Source organism: Narcine bancroftii, chromosome 3, assembly GCF_036971445.1.
Source record: "Narcine bancroftii isolate sNarBan1 chromosome 3, sNarBan1.hap1, whole genome shotgun sequence".
NCBI classification, from domain to species: domain Eukaryota; kingdom Metazoa; phylum Chordata; class Chondrichthyes; order Torpediniformes; family Narcinidae; genus Narcine; species Narcine bancroftii.
The window spans coordinates 277,171,820-277,188,344 of NC_091471.1; the positions used below are offsets into that span (position 1 = coordinate 277,171,820).

General features: G+C 47.9%; 2 protein-coding genes across 4 annotated transcripts in view; one reads left to right on the forward strand and one right to left on the reverse strand.

Annotated features, from left to right (window-relative positions):
* The window catches only part of grid2ipb (glutamate receptor, ionotropic, delta 2 (Grid2) interacting protein, b), a 335,342-nt gene that overhangs the window by 268,606 nt on the left and 50,211 nt on the right, over positions 1-16,525 (reverse strand). The window lies entirely within an intron of this gene.
* Positions 15,947-16,525, forward strand: part of zdhhc4 (zinc finger DHHC-type palmitoyltransferase 4) — a 99,874-nt gene continuing 99,295 nt past the window's right edge. Inside the window, exon 1 of one of the 2 annotated variants that reach the window (XM_069928221.1) lies at positions 15,947-16,027. Coding sequence is in view for 1 of the 2 variants with exons in the window: in XM_069928216.1 (XP_069784317.1) it covers positions 16,015-16,027 (13 nt within the window). In the remaining variant the exon portion in view is untranslated. The remainder of the gene's footprint in view (positions 16,028-16,525) is intronic. The other variant, XM_069928216.1, reaches the window with a different exon arrangement.

Here is a 16,525-nt window from a genome sequence, read left to right on the forward strand (position 1 = left end):
CTTTATTAACATTATTGATGAGTACTCGCGTTTTCCGTTAACCATCCCCCGCCAAGACCACCACCACCACCATAGTTATCAGAGCTCTGCACTCCATTTTCACCATGCTCAGGTATCCCAACTATATTCATAGCGACCAGGGTTCATCATTTATGAACGAAGTGCAGCACCGATACCTGCTCGTAAGAAGCATCGCCTCAAACAGGACGTCTAGCTACAACCCCTGGGGGAATGGACAAGTTGAAAAAGAGAACGCAAAAGTTTGGAAGGCTATGAAATTAGCTCTCTCGTCTAAAGGCCTTCCAGACTCATACTGGCAAGAGGTTCTGCCCACCATGCTTCACTCCATAAGATCGCTTCTCTGTACCGCGACCAATACAACTCCTCACAAGCTAATGTTTGCTTTCCTGAGGAAATCCACATTGGGGATCACTCTTCCAGCATGGCTGACAACACCAGGACCAGACCTGCTGAAAAAGCACGAGGAGAAGCAAAACAAACCCCCAGTCGAGAGAGTGCACCTACTGCACACAAACCCAATACATGCCTATGTGGCACACCCAGATGGTAGGGAGGACACGGTCTTGATCAGAGATAAGCCACCTTCAGGAACTGAGGTCCCGACACCCTCAATAGGTCTGGAACCTCCAAATACATGGCACAGGGTTCTGGATGACATGGTTGCAACGGAGCTACCATTGGATCCAGGACCCCCGAGTCCCCCTTAAGTCCCAGTATCCAAGAACCACAGGAGGCACAGGAAGTTCTGGAAGAGCAAAGTCCACCAGTGCTAAGGCACTCGACCAGAATAGCCAGACCCCCTGACAGATTCAACTTGTAAAAATTTGTGTTGCTGAATATGGTCTCTGTTTTTGCCTACAGGTTCTTTTCTCAAGGAAGGGGTGAATGCAGTGAACTGGAATTCACTGTCAATGAGTAGAGTAACGACTAGCTCCTCCTCTTGGCTCTTCCCCCGTCGGTCCTGATATAAACCCTGTTTTCCCACTGGCCTACTGCCGGGGGCAACCTCGGTACTTGCAGAAGAGCATGGGGACAAGACAACACCTGGCCAACTGTCAATCAGCTGACCTGAATAGACCAAGCCCCACCCAGTCAGTTGTCTGTTGTCAGTCACCCTCCAGGATATAAGCCTGAGCTGGCCCTTCGAAGTCACTCCCAGAGTTCACAGCAGCACAATCTCACAGCTGGGTCTGTGGAAGTTTACGTCGAATAAAGCCTGTTGTACAGTCTTTTGGTCTTGTCCGTTTTGATTCTGACCGACAGCGGACCACAATTTATTCGACGTAAAATTTTACAAACTGCTATAGAAAAGCTCCTGAGTGCCGGGAGCCTCGAAATCAACCCACGCCACCTGGAAGCACAAACATGCTTCGAGATCTGAAGGCACACGGCCGAAGCGATCATCAAGGCTCACACCCATGACATCCTGGACTCCGATAGAAAGAGACTCATCTTACTCTGATCAAAGCTGAGTCCCCTAGCCTTCCAGACTCTCAAAGACTGCGCCGGGTACTCAGAAGCAATGAGCACCCTCGAGGCCATGTACAAACCTTCCACAAATGTGATCTTGCAAGGTACCTCCTGAATATCCAAGCCCAACAACCCGGGGAGGTGGCTGAGTTCTACCTGGGAGCCCTGCGTGAGTTGGCCCGACCTTGTCTGGCTGAACCTGGAGTAAGCGAAAGGGAGGTTGAGAGACTGATCAGGGACGCCTACATCTGAGGGCTACACGCGAGGGCCACCAGGCAGAAGCTGCTGGAAGAAAATATCTATTCACTGACCAAAACATTGGAGGTAGTCCGAACCCTGCAGGCAGCAGCCCTGCACACTGAAGCCTTCGATTCCAGGCTTCCTCAGGCATCCATGTGGTCAGCACATTCGGCTGCTGTGACCCTGGATCAAGCTGGGGAAGAAAATGTCACTGCTGCGGGCGCCCAACGCCCCTGTAAGTACTGTGGGTCCCAATGTGGGTCTTATTGTCGATTGCACCAAAACTGCCTGGCCAAATCCCAGTATTGCTCGAGGTGAAGGTATGCCTCTCAAAGCCAGCTGACAGCGCCACTCTACAATCTTCCCTCCTCCCTCACAGCCCCCGCCATGTGCGATTGCTGGGTGGCGCCATTGCCCCCACAGCCACATCTGGCCTCCCCAGTCCTGGTGACCCAACTTCTGGCCTCCACAGCAACGATCGCCGCATGCACGCCATGCGCCCAGCCCAGCCCTCACTCTCACCAGCGCCGCCTGCCAAAGACTACAACAACATCACTTCCGATCTACGGAATGATGTCACTTCCACTGGTCGTGATGACGTTGGCCTCCCCGACAGCCAGCAGCATGATGTCACTTCCCCTGACGCACCAAGCGAAGCCAGAGAAGGCCAGCCATGCCTCAGCCTCCCACATGGGAGCGCCACTGCCATCTTGAGTCAGACAAATGCAGACGCCACCGTCACCAAAGCTTCCCCAGGCTTCCAGCGATGATGACATGGTCAACACGGGAACTGACCAGGCCGCCCTAACGATGCACCCCATGCCTCCGGATGCCGCTGACCGCTGAACACTGCACCTCATGACTACGGAGAGCACCAGAGGTCGACACTCACCTCTCATGATGTCTGCAGCAGACTCTGATGATCACACCTCACCTCCACCGTCGGGAAACTATGTCTCGGACCCTGAAATGGTCATAGGAACCACCACACTGACCAGGAACATTCCTCATGACCTCAGGCACTCCATTGTGGACATAAACATCAATGGACAGGTAAAAAAGTGCCTCATCGACAGCAGCAGCCCCGAGAGTTTCATTCACCCGAGTGTGGCCCACTTACTAAAGCTGAAAATCCACCCCAAGTCGGCTAATATGTTTGTGGTGGGGGGAGACATACACTGGGTTCAGGCTCCTGATCATGCCCAAACTCTGCGCCCCAGTCCTCCTGGGCTTAGATTTCCAATGCCACCTGCAGAGTGTCATCCTCACCTTTGGGGGGCCACTACCTCCACGGATCACCTTCCAAACAGCCCCGACCAACCTGCGACCTCTCCACGCTGCGCATCACCCACGCTCTTCTCACACCTCATGCCAGACTACAAGCTGATAGCCGCCAGAAGTAGGCGCTATTGCGCAGCAGACTGAGAGTTAATCAGGGTGGAGGTGCAGCACCTTCTGGAGGAAGGTGTCATACAGCCCAGCAACAGCTCTTGGAGAGCCCAAGTCCATGTGGTCAAAGGGGGAAGCAAGCCAAGGATGGTCATGGACTACAGCCAGACCATCAACCAGTACACCTAGCTGGAAACCTACACCCTGTCAAGGATAGCCGACATGGTCAACGAGATAGCCTGTTACAGGGTCTTCTCCACAATTGACCTGAAGTCAGCCTCCCATCCCCAACTCCCCATCCACCCACAGTACAAGCCTTATACCGCCTTTGAGGCAGACGGACGCATGTACCAGTTCCGACAGATTCCGTTTGGGGTCAAGAATGGCGTCTCTGTCTTCCAGCTGGAGATGGATCGAATGGTAGACCGGCACAAGCTGAAGGGGACTTTCCCGTACCTGGATAATGTCACCATCTGCGGCCACAACCAGCGGTACCACAATACCAACCTAGATAAATTTCTCCAGATGGCCGAGGAGCTGAACCTAACGTACAACAAAGAGAAGTGCACGTTCAGCACTACCCGCCTCACTATCCTGGGGTAATATCGTGGCAAATTGTGTCATCAGCCCAGATCCAGAACGGATGTGCCCGTTAATGGAGCTGCCCCTCCCCACCACGCTCAAAGCCCTCTGCAGGTGCCCACTCCCAGTGGGTTCCCCGCTTCTCAGACAAGGTCCGCACCCCGGTCCAAGCCACAACATTTCCCCTCCCACCCGAGGCCCAGGCAGCCTTCACACACACATCAGGTAGGATATCGCAGACGCCACGATGCAAACTGTGAACAAGGACTCCCCCTTCCAGGTGGAGAGCGATGCCTCCGATGTAGCCCTCACCGCTACCCTCAACCAAGGGGGGGTGCCTGGTCGCCTTCTTCTCCAGGACCCTCCATGGCTCCGAGCTATGGCACTCCACCATTGAAAAGGAGGCCCAGGCAATTGTGGAAGTGGTCCACCGCTGGTGCCACTACCTGACCAGCAGGAGGTTCACCCTCCGCACCCACCAGTGGGCAGTGGCGTTCATGTTCAACACCACACACAAGGGCAAGATTAAGAATGACAAGATCTTGCGCTGGAGAGTTGAGCTGGCAACATACAGCTATGACATCTAGTATTGTCCTGGGAAGTTTAACAACTCCCCCAACGCCCTCTCCCAGACCTGCGCGTTGTCTGACAACCAGCTGCAGGCACTACACGAGTCCCTCTGCCACCTGGGCATCACCCACTTATACCATTTTATCAAGTCCTGGAACCTCCCGTACACCATCAGGGATGTCAGGTCCATGACCGAGGTGTGCCAGGTCTGCGCTGAATGAAAATCTCGATTTTTCCGCCCATCCTAAGCTCATGTTGTGAAGGCCACTCAGCCCTTTGAGTGCCTCAGCACGGATTTCAAGGGGTCCCTGCCTTCCACGAATCGCAACGTCTATTTCCTCACAGTCATAGACAAGTACTCCTGCTTCCCCTTTGCCATCCCTTGCCCAGACACCTCCACAGCCAGCATCATCAGGGCACTGACACAGATCTTCACCATGTTTGGCTACCCCACATTTATCCACAGTGACTGGGGGTCTAGCTTCATGAGTGAGGAACTGCGCCAGTACCTGACATCATGGAGCATCGTGACTAGTCGCACAACTAGATACAACCCGAGAGGAAATGGGCAAGTGGAACGTGAGAGCGGGGTGATCTGGAAGGCAGTCTTTTGGCTCTTAAGTCAAAAGGGTGGTCCACAGAATACTGGCAGGACGCTCTTCCGGAGGCACTCCATACCATTCGGTCACTTCTGTGCACGACTACCAATGTGACCCCTCACGAACGCCTGTTTTCATTCCCTAGGAGATCGACGATGGGAACATCCCTCCCGACATGGCTCGCATCCCGGGACTGGTGCTCCTGCGTAGACACATGTGGGTGCACAAGACCAAACCCCTGGTCGAGCAGGTATTCCTCCTACACGTGAACCACAACTATGTCTGAACTATGTGATGTTAGGTTCGGCAGCGGCGGGGAGGACACCATCTCAACCAGGGATCTGGCACCGGCAGGAGCACCCACTACAACACAGCATCCTCCAGCCAAGGACCCTGCCGGCCTGACACACATCCCCAACCCTGAACAAGATCTCTTTAGGCACCAAGGACTTGCTACAACCATGATGGATGAACCCGCCCCTCTGCCCATCCCTGCACACGACTAAACCCCAGCCTCCCTGGCCATCTCTCCGCGCTGCACCTTGCCAGCCACTCCAGCCTCTGCACCCAGCCCCCCCACCCCCTCACCGACCAATGACTAGGAGACAGTCCTGCGACGGTCGCAGAGACTCTGACGGCTGCCGGACTGTCTTAATCTGATAGCCTACTGCAGGGGGCAACCTCTGTACCTGCAGAAGAGCATGGGGAGAAGACAACACTTGGCCAGCTGTCAATCCAACTTGAATGGACCAAGCCCCAATCACCCTTTGGGATATAAGCCTGAGCCCACCCTTCGAAGACACTCTCAGAGCTCACAGCAGCAATCTCACAGCTGGCTCTGTGGAGTTTTTCATCGAATAAAGCCTGTTATACAGTCTTTTGGTTTTGTGTGTTTTGCTTCTGACCGACAGTGCACCACACCCGCCTTACCTCCGATTTACCTGAAGGTCATTGTAGATACCAGCCGTTAGTTGAAAGCTAATAAAAGCATGTTTGCGCTCCACACAAGTCTCCGAGTATCACATTACACACCCCTGGAACATTTTTAACAATGGGAGAAAACTGAAGCCCCCGGGGAAATTTCGCACATGTACCAACTTCTTACTGAACCCTGGTCCCAATCGCTAGCACTGTAAAGGTGTTGCACTAACCACTACGCCAACCATAAAAGAGACAATAAGTTCAAAAGATATAGCTATATATATTCATGGTAATCCTATTGCATAAAAGGTGACTTCCAATAGTGCCAACAGCCCTTCTATGATGGTAGAGGAGTCCATGATTAGTGTACCAAGGGGAGGCTTAAGAGTCTGATTGCTGTTGGTAAAAAAGCTGTTTTTGAACCTAGAGGTGCTGTACCTCCTGCCCATAGGTAGGAGTGAGAAGAGGCTGTGACCAGGCTGGGGGAGGTCCTTTATGATGTTGCCTGATTTCTTGAGGCAGTGTCTCTCATAAATGTCTGCAGTGGGTAGGAGTCAGAGCCTGTGATGAACCTGGCATCGTTTACTACCTTCTGAAACCTTCTGCATTCCTGGGCAGTCAAATTCCCAACCAGGCTGTGAGATAACCTGTGAGTATTCTTTCCAAAGTGCATCTGTGGAGTGTCTGGTGACTTGCCAAATCTCCTCGGCTCTTCAGGAAATTGAGGTGTTGCTGTGGTTCCTCATAGTTGCCTTGAAATGCTGGCTTCAAGAAAGATCTTCTGAAATATGGATTTAGTCCTATCATCATGTTCTTTGCGGATGGGCAGAGCTGAACAATTCTTCACCTTAACAGATAATGTGGTCATTGTGCAGATATATCAGAATAACTGAGACGGAGATGCAGTCGGGTCTGGCAGGCTACTGACGATGTGAATCCAATAGTTTGCTAAAGCCTTCAGGACAAACCCAAGATGGAACACCCACTCAAAACTTCCACTTTATCTTTTGCTCTTTACTGCTTGGCTCCACCATGTGTAGAGATTAAGTAGGCTCTTCACGGAGCCTCCTTCCATTCACTGCTCACTTGCCTGCAGAACTGTGCAGCTTACACCTGCTCTGTTGGTTGTAGGATTGCTTTATCCCAATCATGTTCACTCTATCGTATTTATCATGTCACTTCCACTAGTTAGTCCGCAGACTTGGCAACTTCAGGTTAGCTCATTTTAAACATACTTTTCTGAATTCATCTATTTAGCAAGGTAGTGATGTCACACCATAGAAACATGGAACATTAGAGCACAGAAACAGGCCCCTCAGCCTAGTCTATGCCAAACTATTTTTTCTGCTTATTCCCATCGAAGTGTATCCGCATTAGATTATAAGAGCAGGGATGTGATGTCGAGGGATATGAGCATGGGCTGCTGGTCACATTCCCCTACCTCCACAATGTCACTGTCTGTGGCCATGATCTGCAGGACCATAACGCCAACCTCCAGAAATTCCTCCGAACAGCCAAAAGCCTTAACCTCACCTCTTCTTTCTTTGGCTTGGCTTCGCGGTCGAAGATTTATGGAGGGGTAATGTCCACGTCAGCTGCAGGCTCGTTGGTGGCTGACAAGTCCGATGCGAGGCAGGCAGACACGGTTGTAGCGGTTGCAAGGGAAAATTGGTTGGTTGGGGTTGGGTGTTGGGTTTTTCCTCCTTTGTCTTTTGTCAGTGAGGTGGGCTCTGCGGTCTTCTTCAAAGGAGGTTGCTGCCCGCCGAACTGTGAGGCGCCAAGATGCACGGTTTGAGGCGATATCAGCCCACTGGCGGTGGTAAATGTGGCAGGCACCAAGAGATTTCTTTAGGCAGTCCTTGTACCTCTTCTTTGGTGCACCTCTGTCTCGGTGGCCACCAGTGGAGAGCTCGCCATATAACACAATCTTGGGAAGACGATGGTCTTCCATTCTGGAGACGTGACCTAATAAATGTGCATTCCACACATCACGCTTGGCTATATATACTCAGCTCTGTAATGAAGAATGGAGTCATTAGCCCTGATCTCAATCGCAAGCGGTCCCTCTTGGAGATCCCACTCCCCCCACAGACTCAAGGCCCTGAAAAGATGCCTGGGGATTTTCTCCTATTATGCCCAGTGGGTCCCCAACTATGCAAATAAGGCCTGCCCCCGCATAAAAGCCACCTCCATTCTCCTGTTGGCAAAGGCCGGGTGCCCTTCAACCTCATCAAAAGTGATATTGCCAAGGCCGCAATGTATGCTGTGGATGAATCCATCCTATTCCAGGTGGAGAGTGATGCATCTGACATTGGTCTGGCTGCCACACTTAACCAGGTGGGCAGACATGTAACATTTTTCTCCTGCTCCCTCAAGGCCCTGAGATCCAGCACTCTTCCATTGACAAGGGGGCTGTGGTAAATCATAGTAATGCTGTGATTGGCTACTGCCAACTGGACACGCCTCCCGATACCAATCCTACCCACAACCCCCTGCATGATCCCCATTCTGTTCTGCCAGGATCAGTTGATGAGGCTGGCTGCTGCTCCAGTCCCTAGTCAATAAAAGCCTATCAGTTTCAGAACATCAATTTTTTGAGGTAATTGATGGTGTATCAGAGGCCCAGGCCATCATGGAGGTGGTAGGTCACTGGAGCCACTATCTTGCTGGCAAATGATTTGCCCCACTGACTGACCAATGTGCTGTCACTTTCATGTTCAATAACAAGCAGTGGGGTAAAATCAAGAATGACAAGGTTCTGAGGTGGAGAATCAAATCTTCACCGACAACTATGATATTTGTACCGGCCCAGAAAGCTCAACGAGCCTTCCGATGCCCTGCCCCAAGAGATTTGTGCCAGTGTGCAGATGGACCATTTACAAGCCCTCCACAATGACCTCTGCCGCCCTGGGGTAACCAGGTTCTTCCATTTCATCAAAGCCCACAACCTACCCCATTCGGTTGAGGACATCAGGATGATGACCAGAAACTGCCAGGTCTGTGCTGAGTGCAAACCACACTTCTACCAGCCAGACAGGTCGCACCCGATTAAGGCCACCTGCTCCTTCAAGCACCTGTGCATGGATTTCAAGGGCCCCTGCCTTCTTCGAACCGCAACATATACTTCCTAACATAATTGATGAGTACTCACATTTCCCATTTGCCATTCCCTGCCCGGATTTGACCTCTGCCACCGTCATTAAAGCCTTGCACTACCTCTTCACCCTGTTCAGATACCCCTGCTATATTCATAGCGACCAGGGCTCCCCCTTCATGAGTGAGGGGCTGTGCTAATATCTGCTAGCCAGAGATATCACCACGAGCAGGACCACCAGCTACAACCCCTGAGGGAACAGCCAGGTGAAAAGGGAGAACGCCACTGCCTGGAAAGCTGTCCTCCTGGCCCGAGGGTCAAAAGGCCTGCCTGTCTCCCACTAGCAAGAAACCGTCCCCGAAGCGCTCCACGCAATCAGATCCCTCTTGTGCACTGCCACCAATATCACCCACATGTAAAGTTATTTCCCTTCCCCAGGAAGTCCATGTCGGGGACCACGCTGTCATCCTGGTTGATAGGCCCAGGGCCAGTCCTGCTCCAGAAGCATGTGATAAGCCATAAGTCTGACCCACTGGTCGAGAGGGTTCACCTCCTCTATACCAACCCCTGGATGGGTGCGAGGACTCTGTGTCTGTCTGGGACCTGACCCGTGCAAGTGACCCTGGGACTCTCGCTAACCATACAAAAGCATTGTATTAATGAAGTTGTTCACACAGAACATACATAGCTATGTTTCAACAGTGAACTATATACAAAATCAGAACAGTTTCTTTCAAGCTTTTTTGGATACAAACTTATCAATTGTGTCATTAAAAACACTAAGTCACAGTTTATCATTTTCAATGCAGAGAATGTTCAGAACAGACGAATGACCTTGGGACATAGTTAACCATAAATTAAGTATTATGGTGATTCACAATGAAACATAAGAATCCACACTTTTTCTCAAAACACCCACTGTAATGATAGACAGCAATCTCAGAGCTCAGCATGCGTGATTGCAGAAATCCCGCAAAGAATTCAGAATTCTTGCAAGTTGAGAATCGGTCAAGCAGGATAATCCCACGTGAAAACCTGTGTAACTTTGAAATGATCCCCAAGGATCCCCATCATTTTTTCAGGCAGGGCGGTGTGGATCACCGTGACTCGTGATGTACAAAAAATCCTTAGCGGCCCTTTGCAATTCTGATATCAATTACTTTAAATCACCATAGATTCATCCACAGCATGCATTGCGGCCTTGGCAATATCACTTTTGATGAGGTTGAAGGCCTCCTAGCCTCTGTCAATAGGGGAAATGGAGGTGGCTTTTATGCGGGGACAGGTCTTATCATGTCGTTCTCATCATGGGGGCTTATAAACTCTTCCTTGTTGTGATGTTATCCAACGATCCTCCATCTTCCCACCTTCCCACCAAACGATTAGATTTTTAATGTCTCTCCCACCGAATTGGACATTAAAAATCTAATCATTTGGTGAGAAGGTGGAGGATCGTTCACGTGCTGCCCACAAATCTTCATGCTGCTGGCCTGCCACTGCCAGCTCCCAGACACCACTGTGCACATCTCCCCAGCAACATCCTGTTGCCAACTCTGGCCACAGTAAATGCAGACCACCCACACAGGGGCAGTAAGTAGAGACCAGGCATGAAGCACTAGGGCTTGGGCCCCCTTATCCTCTGGCCCTCTAGGCTTCAGCCTTCTGAGCCACTGTCATTGGGTGTATTTAAGGCAGAGATTGATAGGTTCTTGATTAGCCAGGGCATCAAGGGTTATGGGGAGAATGCCGGACAGTGGCGCTGAGTGGGGAAATGGATTAGTGTAACATGACTGATTTCACTCAGAGTCATGTGAGGAGTACAAACATGCTTTTAATAGCTTACAATCAATGACTGGTAGACACAATAGGTGAATCTGAGGTAAGGCGGAGTGGAGCCAGGGGAGGAGCCATCTGAACAACACATAGACAGTGAATTCCAGTTCACTGCAATTAGCTCATGATTAAATGGTGGGGCAGACTCAATGTGTTGAATGGCCTATTTTTGCTCCTATGTCTTATGTTCTTGTGGTCTTATACCCCTTCCACTTAAATCTTTAAATCTTTAAATCTTCTTTTAAATGTCAAAATCAAATCCACATCCACCTCTGCTGGCAGCTCATTCCACACTCTCTACTCTCTGAATGATAAAATTCCCTCTAATGTTTTCCTCAAACATTTCACCTTTCACCCTTAACCCATGACCTCTAGTTCTTGTCTCCCCCAACTTCTGTAGAAAAAGACTGCTTGCATTTATCTTACCCAAACCTCTCATAATGTTGTATATCTCTACCAAATCTCTCCTCATTCTCTGTCATTCCAATGAATAAAATTCTAATCTATTCATCTTTTCCCTATAACTCAGTCAAAGGTCTCAGGGAATAGAATTAACAACAGTCATGATTACTAGAGAGAAAGTGTTTAGTAAGATAAATGGGCTAAAGATAGATAAGTCTCCTGGTCTGGATGAGGTGCACCCCTGGGTTCTGAAGGAGGTTGCTTTAAAGATTGTGGAGGCATTGGAAATAATTTTACAGAAATTTAGACTCTGGCATGATCCAAGACAATTGGAAGGTCACAAATGTAGTTCCACTGTTTAAGAAATAAGGGAGGCAGAAAAAAGGAAATTATCGGCCTATTAGTGTGATGTCGGTTGTTGGGAAGATATTGGAGTTGATCTTCGAGGTGCATGACATGATAGGTCCAAGCCAGAATGGATTCATGAAGGGAAGATCATGCCTGACCAACCTATTGGAAATCTTTGAAGAAATCTCAGGCAGGATGGACATGGGAGTGGCTGTGGATGTATATTTGGATTTCCAAAAGGCACATAACAGGCTACTTAATAAGATGAGAGCCCATGGAATTACAGGAAAGATATTAGACTGGGTAGAGCATTGGCTGATGGGCAGGAAGCAAAGGGTGGGAATAAAGGGATCCTGTTCTGGTTAGTTACTGGTTACTAGTGGTGTCCGCAGGGGTCAGTTTTGGGGCCGCTTCATTTTACAATGTACATTGATGAGTTAGATTATGGATGAAATGGTTTTGTGGCAAAGTTTGCAGATGACACCAAGATAGGTGGAGGAGCAGGAAGTGTCGAAGAAACCGAAAGGTTGCAGAGACTTGGACAGTTTAGGAGAAGGGGCAAAGAAATAGCAGATGAGATACAATGTTGAGAAATGTATGGTTGTACATTTTGGAAGAGGAAATAAACAAGCAGATTATTATTTAGTTGGGGAGAAAATTCAAAATTCAGAAGTGCAAAGGGACTTGAGGGTCCTCGTGCAGGATAACCTCTAGATGGGACTGGTAGTAAGGAAACCGAATGCTATGTTGGCATTCATTTCAAAAGGAATAGTGTTCAAGAGGAAGGAGGTGTTGATGATGCTCTATGGGGCACTGGAGAGCTGTGTGTAGTTTTGGGCCCCTTATCATAGAAGGGATGCAATGACGTTGGAGAGAGAACAGAGATTTACCAGGATGATTCCTGGAATACGAGGGCTAACATATGAGGAGCATTTATCAGCTCTTGGACTGTATTCATTGGAGTATAGAAGAATGAGAGGGGATCTCATAGAAACATATTGAATTCTGAAAGGATTGGATAGAGTAGATGTGAATAAGATGATTCCCATGGTGGATGAATCCAGGACAGGAGGGCACAGTCTTAGAATTAGGTACCCATTTAAAACAAAGATGAGGAGAAATTTCTTTAGCCAGAGGGTCGTAGATTTGTGGAATTCGTTGCCACATACAGCTGTGGAGGACTAATCATTGAGAGAGTTTAGGAGGAGATTGATAGGTATCTAATTAGTCAGAGTATCAAGAGATATGGGAAAAGGCCGAGAGCAGACTCAAGGGGCTGAATACCCTACATTGGTGAACTTTACCTTATTGATATCTTTCATGAAGGCAAGTGACCAGAACTGCACACAATACTCCAAATTTGGCCTCATCAATGTCTTATACAATTTTACCATAACATCCTATACTCAGTACTTTGATTTATAAAGGCTAATGTGTTAAAGCTCTCTATACAACCATATCTACCTGAGACGCCAATTTCAAGGAATAATGTACAGTTATCTGGATTCCCAGATCTTCCTATGACACACTGCATTTTCTTACTTCATCCTCCAAAAAGTACAACATCTCACACTTGTCCACATTGAATTCCATCTGGCATTTTACAGCCCATATTCCAGCTGGTCCAGATCCCACTACAAACTTTGAGAACTTTCCTCTACGTCCATTATACCCCATATCTTGGCATCATCTGCAAATTTGCTGATCCAATTTACCACATTATCATTCAGATCATTAATATAGACAATAAACTACAATGGACCCAACACTGATCCCGAGGCCTCCAGATAGAGAGGCAACCCTCCACAACCACTCTCTGGCTTCTGCCGTGTGGATTGTGGAGGGTCATATGGCATCTCTGTCTGGAACCTGGTGGGAACGTGGATTGTGGAGGGTCATGTGGGTTCTCTGTCTGGAACCTGGTGGGAATGTGGATTGTGGAGGGTCATGTGGCCTCTCTGTCTGGCACCTAGTCGGAAGTCACATCACCTGCCAATCAAAATTGGACTCTGCCCATTGGCCCCCTTAAATCGCTCACTGATTACTTGAACCGGATTCTCCAGCTTACTGCACTTTAAAAGCCCACCTTGGTAGCCTACTAGTCTCTTTGCTGCTTGGTCCTGACTATGAACGTTGCTGTATGCCAGGTCACGATCTGTGGACATCGCTGAAGGAGTCATTATTAAGGTGTGCACTACACTGAGAGTGGGACCATGGTATTGTGTGGGAATACTTAGCATTGAGCCATATCCTGTTGGAACAGGGAACTAGGTGTATGTGTTGAAGTCCCCGTATAGTGTGCTGGTTACTGAATTCATGTGTGTGTGAGAGAGAGAAAGCAGCCACTGGTATCATGGTCATTGTATCTGATGTGATTGCTTACATTGTTCAAAGTACTGAGTGTTGTTTTGCATCTTTCTTCGTGTGTGCAATCACGATTGTCCTTCGTTTGTTTAGCCTTTGTCTGGACTCCTTTCTCTGTGAACCCACCGGACCTGATTTGATCACACGTAACAGCTTCTCTCACAAAGTCAATGTCTAATCCAATTTACTATCTGATCCTGAATGCTAAGCCACTGAACCTTCCTCACCAACCTCCCAGACAGCACCTTGTCAATGGTCTTACTAAAGTCTATGTAGACAACATCCACTGCCTTTCCATCAACTTTCCTCAAATCTCCTCTAAAAGCTCTAAGATTAGTTAGGCATGATCACCCACATTACCTTATCAGTCCCTGTCTATCTTAGTATTTATACAAATATCCTGTCTCGTAGGATACCTTCAACAATTTTCCCTCTACTGATGTCAAGGTCACTTGGCCTATAAACTCCTGGACTATTTTCAAAGCCTTTCTGAAACAATGGATCTCCATTAACCATCCTCCAATCAACTGACACCTCTATGACATTTTAAATACCTGTGCTAGAGCCCTTACAATTTCTGGTCTGAGGGAATATCTTGGTCTTGGAGATTTATCCCCCTTATTTGCCTCGAGACAGCAAGTATCTCCTCCCCTGTAACCTATATAGAGTTCATGACCTTACTGCTGTTTAGCCAATGGCTCAGTGTCCATTACCTTTTCAGCTCTCCCCATCTCTTTTGGTTAAATACATAGATGTTCAAGAGGGTCAATTTTGTCCTTTAGCTCTTAATATATCTACAAAAAACCCTTGGGATTTTCCTTATCCTTCTTAAGTGTTTCCTTGTATTTTTATACTCCTCAGTACTTTGCTTATTCCTTGCTGTCTGTAACTGCTATGAATCTTCTTTTTCTTCTCCACCAATCAAGGTAATTTATGCCTGTAGTTTTGCCTTTAATTCTGACAGAAACATATAAACTCTGTACCCTCAAAATTTCATTTTTGATGGTCTCCTACTTACCGTGCACACTTTTGACAGAATCTACATTTGCTGGATTCTTTCTAATTCAATCAAAATTGGCCTTTTCTCCAATCTCAACCCAAGGACCAGACCTATCCCTTTCCATGATGATGTTGAAACTAATGGCATTATGATCACTAGATCCAATCTGTTCTCCACTCACACTTCTTGACCTGTCTTGTCTCATTCCATAATAAGAGATCTCGTATTACCCTCTGTCAAGTTGGGACCTCAATATATTGATTAAGAAACTTTACTGAACACATTTGATAAACACTAATCCTTCCAGCCCTTCTCTAGTATGGGAGGCCCAGTCAATAAGTGAAAAGTTAAAATCACCTACTATCACAACCTTATGTTTCTTGTAACTATCTGCATTCTCCCTATAAATTAACTCCTCCAATACCCACTGACTATTGGGTAATGTATAATATAGTCCCATGAACGTGGTCAAATTCTCATAAGGATATTTCACTATTTTTGAGAATTATATAAAACAATGTAGAATTGATATGTGACCCATATTCGGTATTGCTTTATATAAAAGCTACATAATTAATATCTATATCTATATATAAATATATAGATATAGATATAGATATATAGATATATATATGTAATATTTCTATCTCTCAAATTATTTAAAATGTTTTAAAAAGAAAAGAAAGAACGTGGTCATTCCTTGTTCATTCCTCATTATCATCCATACGGCCTCAGTGGACAAGGCCTCCAGTCTGTCCTATCTGAGCTCTGCCATGACGTTCTCCTGGACTTGCAATGCCGCCCCTCCCATTTTCATTCCTCCCTCTCGATTACGTCTATCAATAATAGTACCCCAGAACATTAAGTGACTAAGCCCTGTGCTTCCTTAAACCAAGTCTCACTGATGGCTACAATATCATGACGCTGTCACATACCACAGTGAAGAGAACTGTGCGAGTAATGACACCTACAATGTCGACAGATATAACTGAAGTGGGTACATGCATGAAAACAAGGTCAAGGTTTGTCCCTTCAATTTGTTTCCATTATTTCCCGTCATATACTATATAACAACAAAGATTGGTATTGTCAAGTGAGCCACTCTTGGGGGTGGCCAATTCATTTCTGTTCTGTTTCTCGTGCAAACACAAAAATGCTGGAGGAACTCTGCAGGTCTCACAATGCCCATCAGAGGTAAATATATATTATTAATGTTTCGGGCCTGAGCCTCAAGGTTTGAGTGAAAAACAGACAGATGCATATATTAAAAAGGTTGGTGAAAAGGATGAGAGGGGGAGGAGCATATACCAACATGGTTATGATAAGAGGACAGGAGAGGAGGAATGTAAGAATTGATTGGGGAAGTGGGGCTGTGTTTGGTGCTGCCCTGGGCAGCCTGTCAGCGCAGCAGACAGTGAACAACCTGCGGGTGCCGTCCTGAGGGATTGGGTGGTGGCTGTGCTGCGGGCCACGTTCCCCATACTCCAGGATTAGGACCTGAATGGCCGGCTGCAGAGGCACATGGTCAGTAAGGGCATGAACATACTCAGGAGTGGGCTCTCATTACCAACATTTATAGGGATGCCCATGGGCGCAATTTCCCTGAGGATGCCAGGGTTACCACCACCTTCGTGGACCACCTAGTGACCACCGCCATCCCAACCTAAATCGGGTGGTCTTTCCCTTGATGGG